Genomic DNA, 26,016 nt, shown 5'->3' on the forward strand with positions numbered 1-26,016 from the left:
AGCCAAACCTTGCGGCATGCTTTGTAGATCCCGTGAGACGATACCATCTAAAGTAAAGCGGATCCTTTATAATGTACGATTCTCATCTCATTTAATGTATTCTCAGCTTGTGTGGGGTACCACGTCAAAGCAAAATATCATAAAATTATTACTGCTGCAAAAAAGGCTGTTCGTCATATCGCAAACGCGTCATTCGACGCACGTACATCTGAACTATTTTCCAAGTTTATTATCATTTGTCTAGCAAGTTAATGTGAAATTAACCTTGCCTTAAAATACCAGAGGTTTTTTAAGTATAACAATGAAGCGTTCTTGGGGTTGTGCAACCCAACAGAACCAACAGATATATCCTATAACATTAGGGAAAGAAAGAGATGGCTGCTACCACTCGCCCGCACAAATTATGAATCAAATCGTTTAACCAATCGCACCCCATCCTTATTAAATAAACTACATGGAAACGGTGTCGAGATAACTGAAATTACTAGGAAAACAATAAGACACTTCCTAATTCAAACTGAGTAATTATTTTTAAACGTTCCTTTGGCTAGGGAAAATCACTACTTACCTCCTTTAATTAAGCGGTTTACGTTTCGATAACATTTTCGCATATAGGATGTAACCTGCAAGACATTTATACACACCTCTATTTGCCATCTGTGTTTTCGTATGTTAATAGAACGTTTTATGGTAAATGTTTTAGCACTTGAAAATAATTATGTATGTCTGTTATATACTGTATATTCATATATGTCATTTGTACTGACTAAACACACTGCTTTGCATCACTGATTGCACATTTTGACTTACACATTTTCACTTATACATTTGTACATTGCACACACTAAAGTGTACAAACTTTATTTTATTATGTCCCCGTTGTCATGAATACGGGCAAGAACCTTGTCAAGCTGCAAAAAAGCAACTTTTAGTTCTTGTTCCAGCGTTCATTTTTTTTGCAAATGAACGAATGCGAAATAAAGATTGATTGATTGATTGATTGATTGATTCGCACGTACACTTTGGCAGGTTACAGAAAAGAGGGAAATTATTTATTCAAGGTCGCTGTGCGAGTGTTGCAGCAACGGGGTCTCAGGTTGTGATATTGGAAGAAACAGCCCTCCTCAGCAGCACTACGCAGGAAAACATCGCATTTCCGGCTGCGTACTCTAGTTTTCGCCATACGCTTCTCGTACTTGCACCACTGCGGAACTGGGACTGTACTTGCTGAGGCCAGTGGTCCTTCGCGTCGTAGCTCACACAAAGATGACCGCAACACGTTTAGACCAAAGAGGGTGGCTTAAAAAGAGCTATTGAGGAAGGACAGCAAAAGAAACGATGCTAAATTGCAGCGAAGAGAAAATTCTCAGATACAAAAACAGTGCGGGCTGGCTCTGCAGGTTTGCTTCGTCCGAACGATATTCCATTGATCTGGCATCAAACTAGGAGTCACTGACATCCACACAACCACACGAGGACCGTGAAATAAATGCTGGACCGACGTCATTCGCTCGATGGTTCGGCAACGAGAGCGTCTACCCCATTCACGATCAAATAGTGCATACAGCGACCTTTGTTTCACATTTAAAAATTACCAACATTCGTAAATGAAAAAAATACTAAAGAGAACAAAAGTTTAATTCTTCAACAGTGAACTAGATGGCACAGCAAGTCCATAAAAACTTCGGTAGTTTTAAATTGTTGCGTGGTGCGTATGGGTAGTCGGCGTGGTAAAGAAAAATTGGGTAAGTCATGGTGTCTCCGTGTGGAGACGCGGATCAAAACAGCAGCGATACTTTTCAGTAACAGAACCCTGAGTATTGAGTACCGGTTTTTATAAAATCAAGCTCCTTCTTTACATAAAACAGGGCTTTTTAACTCTTCAGAATTACACATATAGGCTGCTGTAAAATACGAATTTGAATAGCGACAAACCGAAGCTTTCGTAAAATGCGGAGTCGTCTATTTTCAAACGCCTTTTTCTTCAGCAGTGTTTCGCCACCTCATATAAGATGGCGCTCATTACGTTTAATCATGTCTCAAACATTAGTCGCACAAGTGCACACGGGACTCCTTCGCTTTTTGATGAAAAACGCAACAAGAAAGTCAGGTCTCCATGTGGAGACTTAGTGACTGAAAGGGCTACACAAGACAATTGAATGTAAATATACGATATACAGTATATATATACAATATATATACAATATATATAAATAACAATCTATATATATATATATATATATATATATATATATATATATATATATATATATATATATATATATATATATGAATATATGAATATATTGATGTCTCGAAGTGGGACAATGTATAAAATATTATCCCTTGTTTTTTCAGAGCGGGAAGAACTCTTCGCCTCTGTTTCGGTCTGCTAAAATTTGTTGCTAAATATATACCTGCCAACCTTGCGGAATTTTTCGTAAATTTTGCGAACTTGGCGTCGTTTTACAAGCTTATGAAAGTTCCATCAAATTTTACAAAAAAAGAAAGCTTTTGTGGAAAAGTTTCGCTCCTAGGCCACCGAACATCCCACTGAAAGATTTCCTATGGCGAAAGGGTGCTAGAGGGACGCTTGCTTCGAACAAGTTGACAGAGACAAGTTCCTGAAACAGGTGAAACCTGCAACAGCAAAGTGGCTGAAAGACTTATCTCGAAATAAAAAGTCATGCCCTGCTTGTTAGTCTCTGCTGTTCCAGCTTTGTTCCTGCTGTTGTTGCTGCTGCTTTTTGCTCTTTGTTTTTGCAGACGGATAGGAGATAGGCTACGTCAGAGCCGGCTATGCCAAAATTCCTAATTAGTTACTCAAGCAAAATAAATAAATAAAAAATAAATGAAGAATAAAACATCATAAAGCACATTACCACACGGCACAAGCGCACAATGATTGTCCTACATGGGAAACAGCCCCGAAGGCACAGTCCGTTTGACTATTGGATGTTAGCTGTTTACACAGGAGGGAAGCAGTTCGCACAAGTATGTACATTATATGCACAAGTATATGCACATTAGAATAGCCACACCGCAAGATTAGCTCGTTAGAAAAACATGCAGAATGTAGACGCCAAAGCACTAATTATATAGGCAGCCTAAGTATGGCATGCTAAAAACGAAAAGGGCGCTTACAGCCCGCCTCTGCTTATCAGGGCATGACCATGGTCCAAGCACTTTCCTCGCTGTAAGAGGACGTCTCTCAAAGACGTCAAGGGTGAGAAGGGTTTGGGCGTGAGGTAGTTGGTACGGATCGTTCATTTTAAACAGCGCAAAAAAAAAAACCGCTCACACACGGATAGGAAAGAGCATAGGACTAGCGCTGACTGCCAGCAACACGTTTATTGAAGCCTGCACTAATACGTACTATTAGTGCGACGGGTCTGCTTGTGTTCTCTGTCTAAAGCTAAACCATCGCTAAGACATATCCCAGAAAAGGCCTGTGCTCTAGGCAAGCTTTAAATAAATACGGGCTCGTGTCCGTATGATTTTTACAAATTTCAAAGTCCGCAGGTTGGTAGGTGTGCTAATAGTGTGTAGTGCCAAGATGGGATCCTGCCTTTTCTTCACATGAGATTACGCATGCTTGCGGTTTAAACCTGCCTGATATTTATGGATCGCCTATGAAACGTTCACAATATGCAGTTATTTGCAAAAAAAATTCTTTAATACACGTGACTACAGTTGCTTATCCCGCAGATAGTATTTGTGCTGGCAGAATTGATACCTAGAATGTACAAAATCCGGAGGTCATTGCATTCACTAATTCTAGTGCACCCAGAATAGGATTTCAGATATTTATCCAAATTTTTCAGAATAAAACATGGTTGTTCTTCACCTATTAGGCACGCGTCACCAAGTGCGCACCACGAAGACTGTACTGGTGCCTGATTATTGAACAGTTGACGATGTTTCAATTCCGGACTACCTCGATGCTAACTATGAGAATTTTTAATGCCTTGTTGCATGTGAAACTTCAAAGCTGAAAGATGCACGGAAAGTATTAAAGACACAGTACGCATTAACAAAACAGTACATTCCTGAGTGAAAGAAAAATGTGGAAAGGGAGGATCCGTGGATTTCGCGAAAACATTTCTGCATAAACAAGATCGAGACTCATGCTTCTTTGTGTGAAGAGAAAGCAGACATAGCAATCTACTTACCGTCTCCTGACTGGTCTTTTTCATTTTGTCTTCCAGATTATGCACCAAGTTTTCAGGCAGAATTCTTGGAAATAGTTTATCTTTGAGAAAGTTACCCCTATATGCTTAAAGAATAATTATTGTCACATATTGTTTTTCGCTATGCATCGCATGAACGCGTCTAGAAATTCAGCTGCTTTGAACTCATTTTGTTCACTAGCTCTGCTCCACTTAAACTTAATTAATTTAATATGTGTGCAAGGCCACCGAGAAATTCATCTTTATAAAATAGCTCATGCACTTCCGTACGCCCCTTTTAAATGGTTCAGTGGTTTCGGTGGTGCGAGCTACTGCTCATGCCACTGCGGCTAGATAAAGACAGTTTTCTTCGTCTCAAGACAGAAAAAAAACAATCATTAGCGAAATTCATGGAATTTCTGCACCTACATTACTCTTGGAAAATGCAGTAGTGGCCTTGCAAAAAACTATTCGAATCGTTGGATATCCGACGATTCGAAGTGTGATTTACAAGGCTGACCCTCGACCCTTGGTAATTATGCTTTCAGCATAAAAAGTTGCTTGGGCCATGGGATAAGGCATGATTACAGCGTTCAACTTTGAAAGCTTTATTACATTCTTTACTGAAAGTGGCATTGTATGTATATATCAACATCTTGTATGTCCTGTGTGCGGTATTGTTATATCGCAGCATTCCGTGTGGGTTATGATTGATTTGTGTGTTTTCTTTTGTATATTGACTGTTGTTTTACAGCGAAGCTGCTGGCCTCTAGTTGATCGGGATTTTTTCTGTCTGAGTGCACGGTGTTCACACAAAAATGTGGGCCGGTCCCGGATACAGTGCAAAGAAGCCGGAAGCGCGCAGTCTGCTGCTTCTCCAAGAGCCGCCTCATGACGTAATCAGGTGACATCATAACTCGACAAAGATGTCGTCACGTGACGTTACATTTCACGTGATGACGTCATCAGGTTACGTCATCAGGCGATATCGTCACGTGACGACGCCGTTGTTCTAGTATGTTCGAATTACAATGCGAAGCTATCATGTGTACTGCCTGTGTGTAAGTCGCACTTTACGAATTTTCCATCGCAATGCACTTCCATTAGAAATTCTGTTAGAGCAATAACGCTCTTGCGCTTAGCTGAGGGCCTACGAGAATGAGAATGTATGGTACACTTCCGCACGGGTGTATGCGCGCGTGGTGTACATGTGCACACAATGTATTTTCCCTTGATGCGTGGGTGCTCAGTGTGAAATACACCTTATTTCAGTTCTCTTTTGCGGGTTTACACGTCCTTATGGCGAATGCGGGCGTTTTCACATTTGTACTAGTAAAGGTACCTCCTCCTTAATTTGCATAGAAAACTTACCTTGGGTTGGGCCCCTCCAGAAGAAAAATCCTGGGTACGTGCCTGGTGCTCTGCCCGTTGCGCCTGTCGCACAGTATGTGCTGCGACCCTAATCGACATTATGGCAAACACTGTTCAAGAACCATACCTCCAGCTATAGCTGCCGCAGCCACTCAGGCAGACGTCAAATGGCAGCTGGAAACGGGCATTGTCTATGAGTGTCCGCGTGGCAGAAATATGTTTTCTCGTATGTTCGAGTTACATTCCGAAGCTATGTCTGCCGCTTGTGTGTGAGTCGCACTTTACGAATTCTGTAACACAGTTTGCTTTGAAAAATTCCATTAGTTCAATAAGGCAGTTGCGCTTGGCGGAAAGCCTAGAAGAATGAGCATGTCGGCTCCACTTCTGCACACATATCCATGCGCGCGTGATGTAGTACGTCATCTGTGGCGGTGGGGCTTGTCTGACGTCGGCAACAGCTTCGCTGTACATCCGCTTTCGCAGGGTGGAATGGAGCGAATTTTTTTACCATATTTGTGAAATGTGCTTTATTGTTGGATCGTTTGTTGGTTTTTCACGCGACCTCATGTTATCATACTTTGCTCATTGAACAATCGGCTGCTTGCGGTGAAGCCGGCCACACAAGAGTTGCAAACATTTGCAATCTCATCGCAATAAGCTACTCCATCACGCCTTATTTCACGACTCAATTTTTACTTGTACAGATATGGTCCGGCGGTGTCCCCTTTATGCTCACTCTGCAATGAAGTGCAATGAACGCATAATTTTATTTTGTCGCGACGGAGGTCTTCCAATCAACGAGAACAATTTTTGGAAATTGCGTTCCGTAATCTCGGGCTACCTTCATGCAGTACCTTCATGCTCTACTCTCACTTGAGCCATGAGCGTTAGGATACAGCTGCACGAACATTTGCCGAGGCATTTTAATGACCTCTGTGACACAAAACAATTGCCCCAGTAATATTTGCCATAGTGCACGCTTGATATATTTACCTTCAACCTTCTAGTATTTACCTTTAACCTTCTGGTAATGAAGTGGTTTGGGCACGTAAAACCCCACAATTAAATTATGGAATTTTACGTGCCAAAACCACTTTCTGATTATGAGGCACGCCGCAGTGAAGGACTCCGGCAATTTAGACCACCTGGGGATCTTTAACGTGCAACTAAAGCTAAGTACAGGGGTGTTTTCGCATTTCGGCCTCATCGAAATGCGGCTGCCGTGGCCGGGGTTTGATCCCGCGACCTCGTGCTTAGCAGCCCAACACCATAGCCACTGAGCAACTACGGCGGGCACTGGGGCCACTCATTGCAACTCTTCTATCTGCATCAGCTTACGAAGCTGGCCTTTCATGCGCCGTCGTATGCCCTTGAATGTGCCATTCACCAGTTCATACCTTCTATGAGCATCGATGTCCACCAGGTCATTAAGGACTTTCCCTTGCGTCAGTGGTCGCTTGACAAGATATGCAACACTCTTCAATGAGGGAAATTCTGGAACATTTTCACAATGTCTTCGTGGGAGCGCGCCATTATCAGTGATACATAATCTTGAATCTAGCATCTTTAGCTCTAATGGGTCGTCATCATCATTAATTCCCTCTTTTCTTCTCCTGCTCCTCTAACCCCTACGCAGAGTAGCAGGCTAAAGCACACTAGCTCACGCGGACCTCTCTGCGTTTTCATCAAAAAAAGAAAAGACCCCTCACTTTTAGTTTTAGGTACATTTATTATTTTGAAGTTCTATATGCTGCCACCTGTTTGTGCAAGGCTGACTATGTTATTACGCGCTATTTTATTTGTTATCGGCTGGTTTATTATCCTAGTTTAATTTTTTTTCGGTTATTACGTTACCACCCGGGTCGTGGCCTACACCCCACAGTGGGTCTATGCCAGTGTACAAGAAATCATCATCATCATTCTTAGCTCGACAATGAGGAAACTGACAAGTTCCACGGTATAACGCGGTAACCGCGCGACTCGTTTTACCCATTCTTTCATTCGTTTCGCGTGCTGCGAAGAAGAGGAAGTGGTTCAAATGAAGCACCTTGCAGCGGACATAGAAGAACGGCGTATGTACTATATTCACGCTTTTTCTTACCGGTAGCTTAAATTACATCGATTACGACCTGCAAGTCACAACAGGGAAGCAGTTGCATTCCCCGACAGCTCGATCAAGGGTGGTCGGCGGTGGCACCTTGTCCTGCAGTCGCCCTAATACCCACCATAACTTCCGATTGATCATTTTCTTGCGGTAAATGAAAATTTGAAACTCCCTAAGTTTAGAAAATATAGTGGCAAGCGGTATAGCTTTCTAAATTATTTACTATATAACTTCTTTCTACGAACCTGTTTTGGTTTCGGTACCAGGAAAAGGTGGATGCACCATGGCGTCACGATACACCGGATTGTTCTGTTCCGTCGATCGCCGACGTTGTCGTAGGCGAGCGCAGTGAGAGAGAACGCTCGCAGCACTTCTGTGTATTTTCATTATGAGCGACACCATCATGCTACACCACACACTACTGCATACTACTACTACTACCAGCATTTGCTACATGACGTTAGCAAATTTCGCTTTGTGTCGTGAAGTTCCAATAATGTCTATGGTCCGGCATTTTGAATCAGCTTTAGCTCGAAATAAAATATCTATCAGTCATTCTTAACCATCATACTTGCTAGACGTGATCCGTATACGTGCTGAAAGCGTGTGGTAAAGCATAGACAACTTGCAAAATATGCGTCAGTACAACTTTAATCTAGCCCTGCTTACAGTGCAGTTTTGGATGATGGCTCAGTAAACTAATTTTCTGCAGCAAAATAAGTTTAGTAGAGTAATTAGGAGTGTCGAAGCTGTGAAAAAAATTATTGCTTCTATGTCTGGTTTCCACTCCTTGTGCCGATCAACCTCGTGCAGATCATCTAAGGTGTGTGCTCGTTGCGTAAGACGGCATGCAAACTGCAAGAGCAAACCTGAACCCGTATTCACAAAATAAGGTGAAAATGCATTTTCCAGAAGATTCTTCATACGAGAAAAATCGCGTCAACCCTGGTGCTGGACGCATAATTAGCGAAGGTGGCACGCCAATGGCAAATAACTCTCACGAACGAAGACATTTTTGAATTCGGCCACTGGTCATGTGTCTGTTTCTATGTTTCTGGTGCGTTCGCATAGAAAAACACCGAGTTCATAAACAGGTTTAATGACTGAATAAGTTACATAATGAGCATCTAGCTTTGTGCTCGACGCCTTGTTCACTGCCCTAGTTACCGTGCAGGGGAGTGCTTGGAGAGGAAACGTCCCTAGAGTGTATGGTGATGCCATCTGGATGTAGATCATGCAACAGCGTCCTGTGATATAAATTTAGTGTTAGACAAAAGTAAAGTCATTGAGTCTCTGTGGTAGACTTTTCACCTGCCTTAGACGCAAAGGAGTTTGCCAGGTACGCAGGCTGCTGCGACACGTGTGCTGCCGGGAATGTTGTGGCCATCTGCGTATGTTGCTACGCGCACTCGTTGCTGGGGTCGCTTGGGTGTCTCGGACTGCTGGCTTCACCTACGAGGACTGACGTCACTAAAGCATCTTTGTGGCGGGTCTCGAACGTGCACTCTGTTGCACCTCAAAACACTGTCACCTACTCGCACCTTATATGATCTAAAACCACACTGTTTTACCACGGTACCCTTTGACCACGTTCTATACGAGTAGGCGGATGCTGTGACACTTTGATATTCCTTCAATGCATTCAGATCACTTGAACGTCTGTCGCGATGGATCTTCATGGTGCGTTTCCTGCGGTCGAAAAGGAGGTTCGCATTCACGGCCTTTGGTGCCGGAAGTGTAGCTATTGTGGGAAACAGTTCCCGCGTTCTTCTGTCCGTAAGGAAGTACGTAGTACTGGAAGGGGTGTTGCAGGGGTGTGCTGCGGCGATTGAGAAAGACAAATTGTGCATAACCAGTACTCTCCTCGGCCTTCCTGAAAAGCGATTTAACAGGATTCAGCTGATTCAGCCTAACCATTCGATCTGGGGTAACGTTGACTTTAGATAGAATGTTCGAAATTTCATTATGTACCAAAATTATTCAAGGCTTCAAAGGAAATATGGGGACCGTTGTCGGTGACAAGAACTGCAGTTATGCCGTGTCTTGCAAAATGTGCTTTCAACTTGCGAATGACCCAGGCAGTAAGGGAGCGAACGGGTCGACCTGCGAAAAATTGCTGTTGTCCGCTGTCACTATAAAATTATTGCCTTTGTGGTCCAGTATGTTACATCCTACCCGTTCCGGGAGTAAATTCGGTCGCGGATAACGTTTCAGCGTCTCTAGTTGCTGTGTCGTTGCACCCTTTTGACACACTTCACACGATTCGACATAATGATCTCGGCATTCATGCCAGTATATAAGCAATCTCGCGCACGTCGTGTTGTACTCTCAGTGCCCACGTCTTCAAAACGTAGCTTCTCCTTCATGTCAACTCGGAATGCTTTTGGCATCACTAGACGTTGGCCTTCGTTATATGAGGTCATTGTGTGTATCACAAGTTTATCCCTAAATGGAAGGTATGCTTTGGCTTCTGGAGGCAGTTGAGACTTCTTTGTGGCCATCCTGACAAAATAATTTCTTCAGGGAGCCTTCCCTTATCGTTGCAGTGCGTATCTTTTCTATTGTTCCTTTGGGAATTGGTAGACACTACACCAGATTTATGTCTTCAGCTTCCGCTTGGAATTGTTCGTTTAGTAGGAATGCTGGAGACATATGATATCTACCAGGAGTTTTATCAGATCGGTGTTGGATGTCGATGTTGTAACGCTACGTTTGCAAGATCATCCCTTGCAGTATTTGGGCAATTGATCCAGTTACTTCTTTATGCTGGTTTGCAGCGGCTTCTGTTTAGCCACTACAGTAGTGTGTCGTTCAAAAGTGTATCGACGAAACTCGCACAAGGAAAAGACGATAGCAAGCATCTCCTTAATCTGCGCGTATCGTATTTGAGTAGGCGTAATAGACCCCTTGCAAAAGTACGCCCCTCGCGGCCGCCGCCGCAACTACGTGCGCAGCCGCCATGTTGTGGGGGTGCCGCCAGCTGCCGCTCCTGTCTCGGCATTGTTGACTAAGGAAAGCGTCGCGTCGTTCAAGGCTCTTACGTTGCAAGTCTGCGTTAAGAATATTTATTTGGCAATGGTTCACTTCTGCTGTGTTCCTGAATGTCACCAGGAGGGATACCGATGCAAAAGCGGCGAAAAGGTACGTATACGTGCGTGCTATTATTACGGGTGTTGTTCGCGGACATACCACTGTTGTCCTGGTGCATTGACTCCGCGTAAACGAGCTTGGAGCGAACTTTCCCCGCTGCTGTATTCCGTTATTTTAGCGAAACATTGTGGTAACGCTTTAGAGGCTACGGTAACTGCGTTTTGTGTGTGTGTGTGTGTGTGTGTGTGTGTGTGTGTGTGTGTGTGCGCGCGCGCGCGCGCGCGCGTCTGTGATCACAGTAGGAATGAAACGACCGTGCGTGCTAAATGCAGGCGTTAAGCCGCGCTTCGCAAACACTGCGCAAAACTAGCCGCTCGAACTTCGTTCCCCACCGCGTGGAACGTTTCTGCTGAGCGTTGGTTTATCCACGCATGTGTTCGTATTTTGATGGGCGGTAACGTTTTGGGGCACTTGTATAGGGGGTAGAGACGCTGTCGCTCCCTGAAACCACGGCTGTACTGCAGCGCAGCGATCGTACTAGTGACAACACGTTAAAATAAATGACCTCGTCGCAGTGTCCGCAGTCTACAGGCAAGCTATATAGATACGGTGAAGTATATTTGCACTGACGAAAAGTCTGTATTATACCGTGATGCAACTCGAACGTCGCACTCTTGGCCAGCCTGTCTGGTACGACGTGCTACAAATGTGTCGGCAGCCGGCAAGTAAAAAAAAATGTATGTGGTCTACCTATAGCTGCCTAGTTTCCTCATAATCATGCCGAGTATTTTAGTCAAAGCCGCGATCAGAAAAAAAATATTACATTTTTTTGCGCCTGCGCCTTTTCATTTATTTTTAAAAACCAAGGATAATTTTTTGTGAACCACAGATTAAAATCATGCCATGAAGTTATAGCGAAGAAACCACTTTTTTTGCGAGTGAGCAACATGCAGTGCTAAAAACGTACTGCCTAGATCCATCCTGAATTTCCTTTTAGTCAGCTGCATTGGTACCCATGGCAACGTAAGAATATGACGGTTAGTGACCCAGCTCTTTTAGTGAAATACCTGTTTTTAGACAAGCACATCATAATTTACCTTTTGCAGGTCTCATTTCACAAGTTCCCACGGGACAAGGTCATGCTCAAAAAGTGGATAATCGCCATAAGAAGGGATCCAGGGCCAAACTTCGTGGTCGGCCAGTTTACGAGGGTCTGCTCCAAACATTTCAAGCCGGATGACTATATCCCAAACGTGGCCAGTGGGCGACGCTTTCTGAAAGACAATGCTGTGCCGACGCAGTTTGTGTTTGCCAAGCCTGTGAAACAGCGTCGACCACCTAAGGAGCGAGCACTGCGCTGCAGCAAGAGTCTCACAAGCCATCTTTTACAAGCAGCAAGCCCCGACACTGATCTGAGTCAGCGTGAAAGTAAGAGTGACCGAGATATGACCTGGGAACCTTCACAGCAATCCGAAGATGCAGGCCAACGAGCCAAGGGTCATGCGACGCAAAACACTGCTGCAGATTTGGTTTGTCAGTCGTGCACTGCCACTTTTCAAAAAATTCAACTGGAGCTAAAAGCAAGGTGCGAAGAAGTTGCACAGCTGTCTGCTCATGTTCAGAGCCTTAAAAGGGCTTTAGGTGAAGCAAGGAAGCTCAGAGAGGACATCGTCGCAGTAAACGACAACAACATTGAGCTGATTGCAGAGAACAAAAAGCTAACTGAGCAGCTTGAACATGTCAAAAAGCAGCTGCAAGAAATGCAACGAGCAGCTGAAGACAAAGAAAGTGGAGCAAAAAAAGAAAGAAAGCCATTTTCACTTGCGAGGTTCCGTGATGACGACAACAGCATGCAGTTTTACACTGGATTATCTAGCTACAAGCACTTTCAATGCTTCCTTTTATACCTGAAGCCGGGTGAAAATGCCTGTAATGTATACTTGGAAAATGAAAGCACACCTGGGGACGTTAAGGGACGCCCACGGAAGCTTGAACCTGCGGAAGAACTTTTTCTCACACTGATGAAATTGAAAACTGGATTTTTCCACCTGCATCTCGGGCATATTTTCGGTGTTTCTGCAAGTACAGTGTCAAGAGTGTTTTCTGGTTGGATCAATTTTATGTACATCCATCTGGGAAAACTTACTCTGTGGGTGCCACGCAGTAAGATTGACAGGCACATGCCTCCTGCATTTCGGGAGCTGTACCCAAGCACAAGGGTGATCATCGATGCCACAGAGGTAAAGTGTGAAGTACCTAGCTCCCTCGTTTTGCAGTCAGGTACGTACTCAACTTACAAGTCGGCGAACACGTTTAAGGCTCTCATTGGCGTGGCACCAAATGGTCTTCTTACGTTCGCATCAGAACTTTTCATGGGGTCGCTCTCCGACCGCGAAATAGTGATCAGAAGTGGTTTTCTGGACTTAAACTTTGCTCCCGGCGACACTGTCATGGCCGACAAGGGCTTTAAGATCAAGGATCTACTTCAAGAAAAAGGGGTCGGCCTGAATCTGCCACCTTTCTTGACACAAAAACAATTTGAGGAGGATGACGTGCAGCGGACACAAGAAATCGCTTCACTCCGAATTCACGTCGAAAGGAGAATACAACGAATCAAGTGCTACCACATCTTTGATAAGGCAGTACCACTTTCCCTGGGTCCGCTGATTAATCAGGTATGGTCAGTGTGTGCCGTGCTGAGCAATATGCAAAGCCCTTTGATCACCGAAAGCGAGTGACTGGTGGGAAAAACTGCTTTATTGCTGCTAACTCTTACAAATCAATTTGTTTATTACAAAAGCTCACTTGCCTTTATTGCATAAATGTTTAGCTCTTCATGCAATATTCATGTTTTCACCTGCTGTACGAAGAATGGGAGCAGAGTGTCAAAATAAAGATTGTCTAGCACATGAACCATGTCGTTCCACTCTTTTTCGGCGAAACGCACGCGCTGCACTATAATAAAGTGCGGTCCGAAGACAACGAAGTCTGCCCACTGTGTGCGAGTTATCCCCATCTGTCCAATCACCTACTTGTAGTGTTCATGGGAAACTTTCAGTTCAGGTTGGCAATCTTCATCAAATGCAACGAAGAAGTCTTCTGAAAGGAGAACCTCTCTCGTGGCATGTCTGTGGGAGTATGGGCATTTCACCTCTACTGTACCCCATGGAAAAGGTTCACAAGGGTCAAAGGTTAGGGCGTCAGGCGATGCTCCAAGCCATGGCCTGGACGGGTCGACAAAAAGGCCACAGTTGAATACATCAACAGGATGTCCCGCAGTTGTCAAGGTATCCTTGTACCTCAGGAGGGCGTCTTTCTCGTTGGCTATGCCGTACCTGGAAAAGGAATTTAGTGAAGCTTCAGGAATTCGAGTGTACGCCCAGGACACAAGTGCATTTGCAATATGTTTTCAGTAACACCATGCCTGAACGTACCTGACGGGCTGAACGCGTGACAGGTCCTTCGGAGTCGTCAGGTTAATCAAGCCTTTCTTTGTCCACTTCTTCCGGTTCAGGACCAAACCGAAGTTGGATGCAGTAAGGCGGTGAAGGCGTCCTTGATGCCATGTTAGGCTGTTTCGTTGCCTCCTAGACGTCCTTTCTAGGTCCTGCGCCTCCGCTGGGGTGATGCATATACTCTGAAATGAATTTCAATGGCACATACCTTATGTGTTAGTGTGCAGGGACTGAAACAATTGATTGTTCGAGCCTACATTAAGGCAATGTTGCATGAATATAGAATATAAAACTATTACCTTAAGAAATGCTGCAGATGCTCCATCAAACGTGTCGGGTATTTTCCATTGTGGAACAGTGAAAGCGCCCGTAAACAGCTCCGCACTTGCCCATATTTGCGGCCGAGGCACTTCTAGCTCTTTGGATATGAAGACTGCAAATCCATGAGGAACCACAGACTGTTGGTAGTCGAGAAGGCAGCCCTTTAAACGTGTCCCAAATTTTGTTTCAGTGACGTCTGAGCTGTCTGCAGCGTCGAGGAAGCTGGCGAACTCCTGCATACCATTAATTTCTTTCAGTGCATCGGCAAAGGCCTTTATGTCTTCCTCCTGTTGCTTCGGGTCTTCGTTAGCAGCAATGCCTTTATAGAGGCGAGAGGTGCGGGGCAAATCTTGCCCGCCCTCCCCTACTCTCCGCCAGTCTACCTGCTGCAGACTTGTTCCGCGAAGCGGATTGGTCCTTGGCACTCTCCACTGCTGCGGCAAATCTGTCGATGAGAGATGCTCTGGCGCTTCATTGTATCCTTTAACTTGAAGTAATGCCACTAACTTCAGCACAGCTTGCAAATGGTTACATGCGTGCTTGCCAGCAGCGCACTCACAAAGGCCGCCAAGTATGTCTCCCTGAAGCGACAACGCTGCCTTGACTGTATATGGTGAGAGGGTTTTTCGTTGGCTTCTGTAGCAGCTGGCCTTCACAAAGATGGTATTAGCCCTGAAACGAAGTGAATCGTAATGTAGAACAGTCCCGGTTTATGCTGGATTGCCACGCGAAATTCTTTATATCTTTCAACTGCGATGAGAAGCACGCGACCTTTTGTTACCAATCGGAGGGGGGGGGGGGGGGCGTTACCCCTTACATACGCAATGGACCGTGGCTCGTTGGGAAATACGCAATTTTTTCAGTGTGGGCGTGTGATGTAGCATGGCTTTTCAACTGCGAGCTTATGCAATCATGTGCACAATCACATTTACGTCCAACAGGAAGCCGATAGGTCTGCTTCGCTGCAGGGCAGATGAATGACACAGAAGTGCTTCTGAGGGGGCAAAGTTGATTAACATAGTCGGACACACGCTGTGACATCAAGCAATGCTGTAAAACGTGATACCTGAATTCCGCAATGGCCCGGCGCCCACCACATTTTTCGAGTAAAATCAGACGCTGGGTTTCTTACCCCTCTTTAGAGACTTCCATCATTCAACTGCGTTATGGCGAAGCAGAAACGCGAGCATTTTTTAGTGCAGATTCACGAAGCCCAAAATTTTTGAACAGGTGGTAGCGGGACAACGCCTTCTTTTTTTTTTCGGGAGATAAAGTATTTTACGGATTAGTAATCAGCAAGCGGCTCAACAGTTCCACGAGCGTAAAACCCTGGTGAGCGATTCACCTCACCAAAGTGGTTCTTTTCCGTTCGAGCCTGCGTTCACACCGTGTATAAAGCTACAAGTACTACAACAACTAACTTTATTGCCACATTGAAAACATTCAATGACCAAATTCGGTTAAATTAATCGCCTTTCATTCAGATAGCCTACTACATGGCTCCGAACAAGCGCGCGGGGTGCAGGAGCTATTAAGCGCTTCCCAACATGCCGAATCCATGCGCGCACAAATGTATTGGCCTTGCAAGCTTTCTCAGCGCTGTTACTAATGTTATCTATGAAATTGGCATCACTAAGCCGCAAAAACTTACGTTTTGCAAGAGTAGTTCGCGGAGACTGTAGAGGCAACAACGTAGCTCTCTGTCACCAACTTGTACGCCTTTCGTCGGCCCTTCGTAGTCTTCGTCGAAACAAAACTGCTGATTGCCGTCTCCCGGAGTGGCGGAAGGCACGACAAGTCACTCTCCCAACCGTGTACCGGGTAAACGACGTCGCTCATGTCGAAATCAGCGTCCAAGTAACACCTGACAACTCCAACTTACAGCAGCACCTCGTCATAGAACAAAGAACCAACAACGGCGGCTACTACGCTCCCGCAGTGCCCGCGCTCCCCCGCAACATGGCGAATTCATTCCCAGGATGCTTTTCGCAACCGAAACCGAAACTCAATTTACTCGGCAGGTGGCGTACTTTTGCAAAGGGTCTATTGCTTTGCTTGTAAGCGCTCATGATTGATCATCTTGAAGGAGTACAGCACCGATGTCACGTCCACTGACGCCGCACCGAACAACGTTTGGCTTCTGTGGGTCGTAGTACGGCAGTACTGGTGGCTTGACAACAAAGTTGTTTGCTTCCTGAAATGCCTTGGCATGCTCATCCCTCGAGTCCCTTGTTTCAGACTTCACCGTTAGTTTCCTAAGTGGCTCTGTTACATCTGATATTCTTGGTAGCAAACGTAGCAAACGTGCAATGTAGCTGGCCATACCACAGAAGCGCGGAATGCTGTAGAGATCGTAGGGTGGTGGCATTTCCTGTTACTCTTTTTCTACTTTCCGAAAACATGCACGTAGTTTATTCTTGAATCGTGTATAAGCCAGTTAGGCTTTCTTCCTTTTTTTTGTCAAGGGAACATGTTTGTCAAGTGAACATCTTTTATTGTTGTTTAGGAGATCCAGTTAAAATTTCTCGGTTTGTTCTTTTTGGCAAGTGAACATGCTTGTGGTTATAATAAATTTTTGATTAGATTGATTTGCATGTATGGTGTACGTTTCATATCTATATTGCTGTATGTGAATTGTTGTAGTCTTCCTGTAAGAAATTGTTTGTACTTCGTCATTCATTATGTCGAAACTGTGCCTGCATGAATGCAGGGTGTCTAGGACCTAGTCAAGTGACCATGTGTGTCACCTTTAGCCCTCTTCACCTGGACAATTGTATGTTATCCAAATTTCAATAAAGTCAAAGTCTAGCACGACCTTGACCTTTTCAGGGTCAACGCGTAACCAGTCCACGTTAGCAAGTGCCCAAGAAATTCCACATTTATACGGTGAAGCTAGTCTTGCCTCCGTCCAAACGTACATCGACCTTTTAACACTTGTTGAGCGAGTTTTTGAGCTTCTGGTCATGATGGCGGCATGCTTCGTTTTTAGTTTCTCCCCCCCCCCCCAAAAAAAAAATAAGGTTTTCGTGCGTTACGCGCAGTACGCCACTCTGTCCCTCAAAAGCTGTTCGAAGGCCGTTTTAAGGATCTCACTGCCATCACGGACACTGCTAACTTAAGAACGCCATTCAACATGCCTTTGTTAATCCAATGTTATTTGCACCAATTGTTTGTTATGTTTCCCCCACTGCTTCGTGTAGTGCCTCTTGGTCCTGAAAGTAAGTAAGTCAGTAAATAAATAAATAAATAAACAGCTCGGGCCAAATGGGAGGGGAAGTCATTCGAAACGTCCCATTGATGTATATAATGCATTGAGAAGACTTGATTCTTTATCCAGGACGTACTGCGATTCCACATACCGCCGATCAAATTTTGAGATCCTGACCTTTGAGACCTCTGGCAAGACGCCGTCCAAGACAGGTAGCGGGGGTCGTTCTCGTTCCAGAGCATCATTCAGGGCTTGTGAATCAACGGAGATCCTCCTTTCACCATTTTTTTGTGGCGATTACCGTTCAGCTAACTCGCTGAGTAGGTTCACTGACTCTTTGGGTTACTTCAGGTAGTGGTTTCATGCTAACAGGGATTCAGAAGTTCGTGACTGCTTTTGGTGAGGCTGACGGTTTGATCACGATAATCTTTCCCAGTGAGTGAGCCTGAGGATTGCCCCAGAACGCCTCGGTGCTTGTGGAAAATACAGTTCACCGATCCTATTGTGTGTTTCAATACCGTTGGCCACGAGGTCACAGTTCACAAGAATAATTCCCATTGCTTCAGCTGTCTTTGCTTCTATGAGCGATGTGAGATCTTCTTGGACAACAATGAACCCCGCAGCGTGTTTGCGTTCATCTGACGTGGTCCCATTTACGCGCGGACCATTCACCTAGCCTATCGGTGTCACCTTTACACCATTCCACATATGTAGAGAAGTCGAGGTTGGTGTTATCTGTTGTGCAACACCCTTTCTTGTAATGACGTTCTTAGTCGCTCCACTGTTAATTTGAATTTCACTTTCCTGCCATTGACATCTAGCATTGTCAGTAAGGAGCTTGTGATAGCGCTCCGAACCATAATTATGTCTACAGAATCGTCTTCGTGTATCACGTTGGCGATGGTGTTATTGCTCCTGAACATACTTGCGAAATGGTTGGGCTTTTTGCAATTTATTCTCTCAAGTTATTGACGTCATTCTAGCGTCACGTCCATGAAATGAATACTGGGTCTGGCTGACCTGTCGTTACCTCGCAAGTACTCTCGTATCTTTTTCATAGAATATATTACTTAAGCTCTTAATGAACATCTTTTCATCACACCCAATTGCATCTCATCTCGCATCGACCATCAACACAAAAGTGCCATCTTGCCGAATTAATTTGTATCATTCTTTCGTTTTGCCAAGAACCGCCGATGAAAGGAATGTCTTTCCACTTCCACAATCTCAAGTTGTGACACCACTAACTTCAAGACCGCTGTTCAATGTGCCTTACAGATTAATTTTCTATTCTTCTCCTGAAATTATGGGGTTTTACGTATCAAAACCACTTTCTGATTATGAGGCGCGCCGTAGTGGAGCACTCCGCAAATTTTGACCACCTGGGGTTCTTTAACGTGCACCTAAATCTAAGTACACGGGTGTTTTTCCATTTCACCCCCATCGAAACGCGGCCGCCGTGGCCGGGATTCGATCCCGCGAGCTTGTGCTCAGCAGCCCAACTATTCTTCTCCTGTACTGCAAATATATATTGACACGTGTGCTTGTTGGTCTTTATCGGGCGACACGTTTCACCGCCTAACAAATGTTATCGCACAGCGCTAAACGCGCCGGCATGTATCGGAAGTTTCTGGAATGTTATCAATGCTTCCATCCGCTGTCTGTGACCGAACCTTGTGTAACCTGATCACATGTGTGCGCGACGCGAATAATGTAGAAGATTGTCGAAGGCACGCGGGTCCTATTGATTACTCTGGAACATTCGACGACTGATGTATAAAAGCCGACGCGCTTGACCCTCTGATCAGATTTTCGACGATCGCCCACTGTGTTCGCCGCTGTCGCCGTTATTTTAATGTAGCCTGTTTTTGAGGGCACAAGTTCGCCCAATAAAACGCTAGTTTCGTCTTTCCCAGTTTGGCTGCTTTCTTCACCGTCACTACCACGTGACAAGATTTTCACCACTCTTTTCTATTGTGCCTACTAGGCCTTGAAATTATGTATAATAAATAAATAAATAAATAAATAAATAAATAAATAAATAAATAAATAAATAAATAAATTGTTACAGGTCTGCTTCCACGCTGAACATGCGCTTCTTGTACTCTCGTGATTTCCTTCACAATATTTGCATTTATGCTCTACTTTCGCCGAAGTTGCTTGACTTACCTTGACGTCGGGCGTAGGGATGCGGCGTCGACTTTTCTTCACGGCGTGCGCTTCATGACTAGATGTAGCACCATTCACGAAAATTTTCATCTCATGTTTTGTCGCTCCTTGTGCGGGGTATGCCTTCACAACTTTCTCAAGCGAGGGGTCTTCCAGCTTCACAACGTCTGCTCGAGCTCTCTTGTCGTTTGTCTCGCCGACGATCTGGTAACGAATAATCTTTTCCCTTTCGGAGCGAAAATTGCAGTCCCTGCTCTTCCATTTGAGATCAGTAAGGAAACAGTCGAAGTAGGATACCTCGATGTCAGCGCCAAGCCTGGTATCGAGGCCGCCCAGGTCAAAGGGCGACTCCACCCTGAACGGCGGCCCTACTATCGAAGCACCCCGTGAAAACAAGATGAACCTGCAATGGTGATAAGGGTATGACAAGCTCGTGCAGGCCACTTACAGTAACGTCGGTGCTACATACTGGTAGAATGGCAGTGCAAGCCATCGAATTAGAACTGTCGAAATGGACGGAAACAAATTACGCACTTGGGGAACTACATGGACGAGTTCAGGCCAGACACACGCTTATAAGATAATATCTTTGTTTTAAGCCATGCATAGAGATTTCAGTAGCTAAAAATATATCTTGTGGACAGTATTTCTATAGCTACTATGGGAACCTACGACAAATTAGAGAAGGAGTTGTTATGGAGTGTTTTTAAGCACGAAGGTAGAAATGACGATTTAGTGGAGCTGTTGAGGGAGATATATAGAGACAACCAAGGTTGTGTGGGAAGGTCGAAATTGTAATGAAGTGCTAGAAATTCACCAAGGACTGATGCAAGGGTGCCCTCTGTCTCCATTGTTGTTCAACAAATTTATGTTAAGGAAATGTGTAGATAACTGAAAAACAGTCAATCATGATTTGATTTATCATACACGCATATTGGACTAATGGTGCAGCAAAACGTCTCCGCACTGATGTGTGCCGACGACATAGTGCTACTAGCGGATAATACAAGGTATTTTCAGACACTGGCCAATATGCGTGGCAACACAAGGGCAAATCTAGGCCTTAAATTTAGCACAGGGAAATCGGGAATTATGATCTTTAATGAAAAGACGAGTAACTACCGGGCGCCGATTCAACAGCAAGTCATACCCACAGTCAAGCATATAAATACCTCGGCGTATGCATAAACGAAGGAAAGACTTACGAAGCACCCACCAAAATAATCTGAAAGTAAAATGGAAGCGGAATGCAGCAATAAAGAAACATAAAACACTTTGCGGTCACAATAAATACAAGGTGGGGCGTGGAATCTGGAAATGAGTTATGGCGCCAGCGCTGACATCCGCAAATGTCATTCTGTGTCTAAAATCGGATGCGTTGTAGGGGTTGGAAGTTACCCATAGTTCAGTGGCCCAATTGGCTATGGGAGCCCATCGCAGAGCCACAAATGAGGCAGTGCGAGGGGACATGGGTTGGACTCCGTCTGAAGTTAGAGAAGCGAAGAGGAAAATCAGTTTTGAAGAAAGACCAGGAACACGGACAAAAATAATTGAGCGGCTAAGGTGTACTAGTATCTGTACATAAAAAGTGTGGACATAGACTAGAGGAAGAGGTCAAGAAAGTTGGGAACCAAGTACAGGGCAACTTAAAGTATAGACAGACAACCAGGGATAACCTGTAAGAAAGTGAAAGAAACAGAGACAGCGATTTGGATGCAACGAATGGAAGCGAAAAAGACTATGGAAATTTACAAGAATGAGAAAAAAAGGAAATTAGAAGGGGAAACCTGCAACGATAACACGAATGGAAGAGCCTTGCTATTTGGGGCTTGAGCTGGATGCCTAAGGACAAAGACATACCGGAGCAATTGAATATTCGCAATTAGATGACGCAAATGTCTTCTGCGGCAAAAATCCAGAGACTTCTCGGCACATCCTAATGGGATGCGAAGGAATTCATTCAGCGAGACCAGTGCGTCAGGTACAATTTCCAAAAGTCATGGATGTAAAGTAGATGGAGGCATCGACCGGTCAGCAGTCGAGACAAGTAAGCGACGTTTAGAGTATTAGTCGAAAAAAAGCAGAGACTGATACGCTGATACTACGAGATCCATTACAGGCATAGACAGCGGTGCAATGTATATTGAGACTATTAAATAGATCTGTACAAGAAGGCGAGAAACAAAAGCGTTGATAGCATACCTGAGTAACTCAAGCAGGCTAAGGGTTGATTTGTCCCCGCCCCGTTTCAAAGGTGAGTGCAATAAATCATCATCATCATCATCATCATCGTCGTCGTCGTCGTCGTCGTCGTCGTCCTGAGAGGTCCGGCCTACACGGAGGTCGTCATAGTAGGCAGACTGCGCGAAATCTCAACGTAGCACATTGCGTCTCTTCTCACGTGTTGCGGTAGATATTCACAGTATATAATACCGGCAATTTTCCAGCTCTGCCTCGAACATATTGAAGTCTCCACCATCTAGTTCATTAGTGCCTTTACTTTTTACAGTACTTTTCTATTATCTTATGCGTTGATTTTGTAGCACTTATGCATAGTAACTTATTTTTCTAAAATTATGTGCGAGTTGACAGACCATTCGTTGTCTCTGAACTTATTTTAATTATTGTTGCCTTTGCTGCAGGTTCTGTGAATTTGTAAGTACTCTCTTTCCTTCGGAACGAAGCAGGTACAGCGGAAATGCAGTTATGGTGCGTTTGCTGAGAGGGCAATTATATGGATACTCCAGGCGATTTTGCGCTGGAATGTCCGGCATGCTCTTCTACTTTTTTTAAAATTATGGAGTTCTACGCACCGAAACCACGACCTGATTACGAGGCACGCCGAAGTGGTGGACTCCGGATTACTTTTTACCAGCTGGGGACTTTTAACGGGCCCCCAAATGCACCGGACACAAGCGTTTTCGCATCCCGCCCCCATCGAGATGCGGCCACCGGGGCCGGCATTTGATCCCGTGAACTCGTGCTTAGCAGCGCAGCACAACCACTGCGGGTCGCCGTGTTGTTTTCGGCTGCGACGGCACGCGCGTGGCTCGCGCTGAGGGTGCTGCAAGTGCGAGAGTCAGGGCGAGCCGAGAAAGCATGGTGCCTCGATGCGCTCGGCCGTGTGACGCAGTGGCCACGCTGCGCTGTGTTTCGGAGTGCGCGTCGCGGCGGAACGGTAAGGGAGCGGCAGCGCGGAGTCTTCGTTTGGGTGCAAGCACGCGTGGTCGCTTCTGCCGGCACTCCTGGTGAATGGCTCTGTCTCGCACTTAAGAAATTATCATTCCAACATTGCGGTCGTTCTTTATTTTTGAGCTGAAACGTTTTTCGCTTACTAAAACCGCATGCAACGAAAAGACGTTGTACCATTATAGCTTGTATTTTGCAGCATTACTACCCACGCTTATCATTTTGGTATCGTTGTGTAGCAGAAAGAAACCATTATTCGATCATACATCTATCGAGTGTTGCACAATATGTGCCTTTGTTGCGTAACGCACGATGCAATCGGAGCTAAACTTAGCGTCTTGCTCGGCGGCGAGAGGCTAACGCACTGCCGGCTTTCGCTCTGCAGTACGTTTGTCGATCTGAGATGGAATGGCTGGAATTTGGAGAGCTCACTCCAGCCATAGCAAGTATAATCTCTTAGACCCAAACTTATGCTTATAAGAGGGCATAAAGCCTACTATGTGTGGAATTTGTTGCAGTAATTTTACGCTCGTTTTGCTATGGGCCCCCGCGCGTTCGACACATATGGTCCAGAAATGGCGTGAAACAACTCATATAGCAAGACAGATGCATATCTAATGCCTTTGACAACTGCGGGACGTGTCCGTCTTCATAGGCGCGCAAACGCAGGTGGTTGGGGAAGCGCGAAGGAGCCCAGCTATCTACGAGTGCGGTGGGCTCGAGCGGCGCTAGGCATTCTCGGATGCCACCAGTATGGGGGTCACTTCTTTACCATAGCACCCAAACACATACTGCAAAACGAACGGGCCCACTACGAATATAGAAAGACAGCACGATTACGGAATTAGACCATAAGATCCCCACTAGCTGTAACAAAAGTTAGGCAGTCAGCTATATAATGCGTGAATACTTGTGCATTTGGTTGCATCAGTTTTGTAGCCTAGAGTCACTACACCATCTGCAGCCCGCAGAAGTTGCTTCACGCAATCTATTGCGACTGTGTCCCTGATACAGCCTACGCGACTTTTTTCACAATATTTTTTTTTCGGATTGATGATAACACGTGTTTATTTAGTAAGCGAATGTTTACTGAAACTTATACTGCACGTAGAAGTACGAGCCTTACGTGTTTGTCAGTCAGTACGGATGGTGGCAAGCGAACGAAATCTACGGAACTGAAGTGACTAGGGGCGGGGTGGGGGGAGTTCAGCGGAATCCAGAGCAGGCAGGTCAAGGTGGAGAGTACTGTGTGAACAGTCTATGAGAACAGAATGCGCCGAGAGGAAGTCCAGGACCAGGATGATGTCGTGGGAATAGTGGGCGATGAGAATAAAGAAAATGATAGTGAAGCGATTGGAAAAGGAGACGCGAGCGGCACACATGCCAATTACGGGAGCTGTTCCGCCGTCGGCGACATGGACAATAAGCGTAATGGCGGGTGTTATTTTCTTCTTCAGGCAGTTATGAAAATCCACGCTCATGACAGATAAATGCGCCCTAGTGTCAATAAGAGCAAGCACAGGAGAGCCATCGACTTGCACTTCAAGAAGGTTCACATGAGTGGGCAGCATCACTAGAGAATTTCGCGCCATAGGGAGCAATGCAGCATCACCTCGACGCAATGCATCATCTTGTTTACCGCCTGAGAGCGTCCGTACGGAGTCGACGAATACGAGCGACGGGGCTGCGACGAGCGAGATTGTCGGCGTTGAGGCGAAGGCGACCGTGAATAGGAATGGGTCGGTGCAGGAGATTCAGTGGCGGCATTATTGGAGGGTATGGTATCAGGACGAGAAGGACCGCTTGGGCGAGAGTAGTCAGTGTGGGCGATCTGTACCGGGGAGCTCGCGCGACTGCGACAGTGACGAGAAATGTGCTCGATTCGACGGCAGTGAAAACAAATGGGCTTGTCGTCAGCAGTGCGTCATTGAGGCGGTTTACGGAAACGTGGTCGTTAATAAGATGGGACGGGTAGGGATTGAAGAATCCCTGCGGGTGGCCGGCAGACGCCGCGAAGGCCCATGTTGGCGAACTCGTGGCGGACAACTGCCGGAATCAGGGAAACTATGACTGCAGGTGTGTTCGAGGAATTGGATTCGAAGGCAGCTGAACAGGCGGCCTCAAACTCTCGCCGGACGATCAGGGTAACATCGCCAGAGTTATTGGGACGGGGAGCGTTGGCACAGGAATATGTTGCTGCAGAGGGGCAAACTGGTGGTCAATTCGTCGGCTTTTTGCGAGTTCGAGGCGCCGGCATTCTTGATAACTACATCCGTCGTCGTCACGGTGTTAAAGACGAGCAAGTTGAAGGCGTCACTGGCGATACCTGTGAGAATGTGAAAAAGCATGTTTTGCTCAGTCGTGTGCGTGCCAACTTTGCGGCACAGAGCCAAGACGTCTTGAATGTACGTACGTGACCTAAGGCTCTGTTTACGTGGGCGCGCGGCTGGATAACGCCTTCTTCACGGCATGTTGGTGACTGTAAGAGTTGCAGATCAAGTCTCGCAACTTTTGTTTGAGCTCATCCCAACTGGTGAGCTGATCTTCGTGCTTCCTAAACCATATTCGAGGTGTGCCACCGAGATGAAATACTATGGTATATGTTGCAGAGCATTACAGGAGGGTCCCACCGGTTATTAGTGCTGTCGGGTTCGTACAGGCTGATCAAGTCCTCGACGCCTTCCCCATCGTTACTCGAGGATGCCCCAGGATCACGCGGAAGGGAGTGTGCAATGGGAGTCGTCGGAGCTGCAGATGTCAGAGGTGGTTGAGTCGAGCTGTCGTCTCCGGGAGCCATGATGGAAGGCTCGACGTACTGTCCACTGCGAAGCTCCGCGACGAGTACAGGAAACGTCCGAATCCACCAAATATGCTATGTGGGAAGACGCAGACGAGAAGCTATACACAAGAATATTTACCAGTGAATACGCTGCACTTGGG

The 26,016-nt window shown here is 45.6% G+C and overlaps 2 protein-coding genes across 5 annotated transcripts in view; one reads left to right on the top strand and one right to left on the bottom strand.

Moving 5' to 3' along the window:
• Positions 1–7,474: 7,474 nt before the first annotated feature.
• Positions 7,475–26,016, top strand: part of LOC135907294 (uncharacterized) — a 53,235-nt gene continuing 34,693 nt past the window's right edge. For 2 of the 4 annotated variants that reach the window (XR_011507547.1, XM_065438984.2), the window contains exon 1: positions 7,475–7,612. Coding sequence is in view for 2 of the 4 variants with exons in the window: in XM_065438980.2 (XP_065295052.2) it covers positions 10,720–10,785; positions 11,841–13,472 (1,698 nt within the window). In the remaining 2 variants the exon portion in view is untranslated. Of the gene's footprint in view, positions 7,613–10,599; positions 10,786–11,840; positions 13,631–26,016 lie in introns of those variants that run through there. The other 2 variants (XM_070522611.1, XM_065438980.2) reach the window with 2 other exon arrangements.
• Positions 13,742–16,455, bottom strand: LOC135907293 (uncharacterized). The gene is made up of 4 exons (XM_065438981.2): positions 16,162–16,455; positions 14,489–15,182; positions 14,169–14,371; positions 13,742–14,069 (listed from the first exon to the last, which is right to left on the bottom strand). The coding sequence occupies exons 1-4, from the start codon at positions 16,347–16,349 to the stop codon at positions 13,763–13,765; spliced, it is 1,392 nt and encodes a 463-aa protein (XP_065295053.2). The 5' UTR covers positions 16,350–16,455; the 3' UTR covers positions 13,742–13,762.

Source organism: Dermacentor albipictus, chromosome 7, assembly GCF_038994185.2.
Source record: "Dermacentor albipictus isolate Rhodes 1998 colony chromosome 7, USDA_Dalb.pri_finalv2, whole genome shotgun sequence".
NCBI classification, from domain to species: Eukaryota; Metazoa; Arthropoda; class Arachnida; order Ixodida; family Ixodidae; genus Dermacentor; species Dermacentor albipictus.

Bases quoted from the DNA above. Each gene is read 5' to 3' on its own strand.
- LOC135907293 (XM_065438981.2), bottom strand. From the start codon at position 16,349: ATGAGCGACGTCGTTTACCCGGTACACGGTTGGGAGAGTGACTTGTCG. The intron at 14,372-14,488 runs GTAATAGTTTTA...AATTCATTTCAG, and splicing joins CATCTGCAGCATTTCTTAAG to AGTATATGCATCACCCCAGC. The intron at 14,070-14,168 runs GTACGTTCAGGC...TTCCTTTTCCAG, and splicing joins TCACGCGTTCAGCCCGTCAG to GTACGGCATAGCCAACGAGA.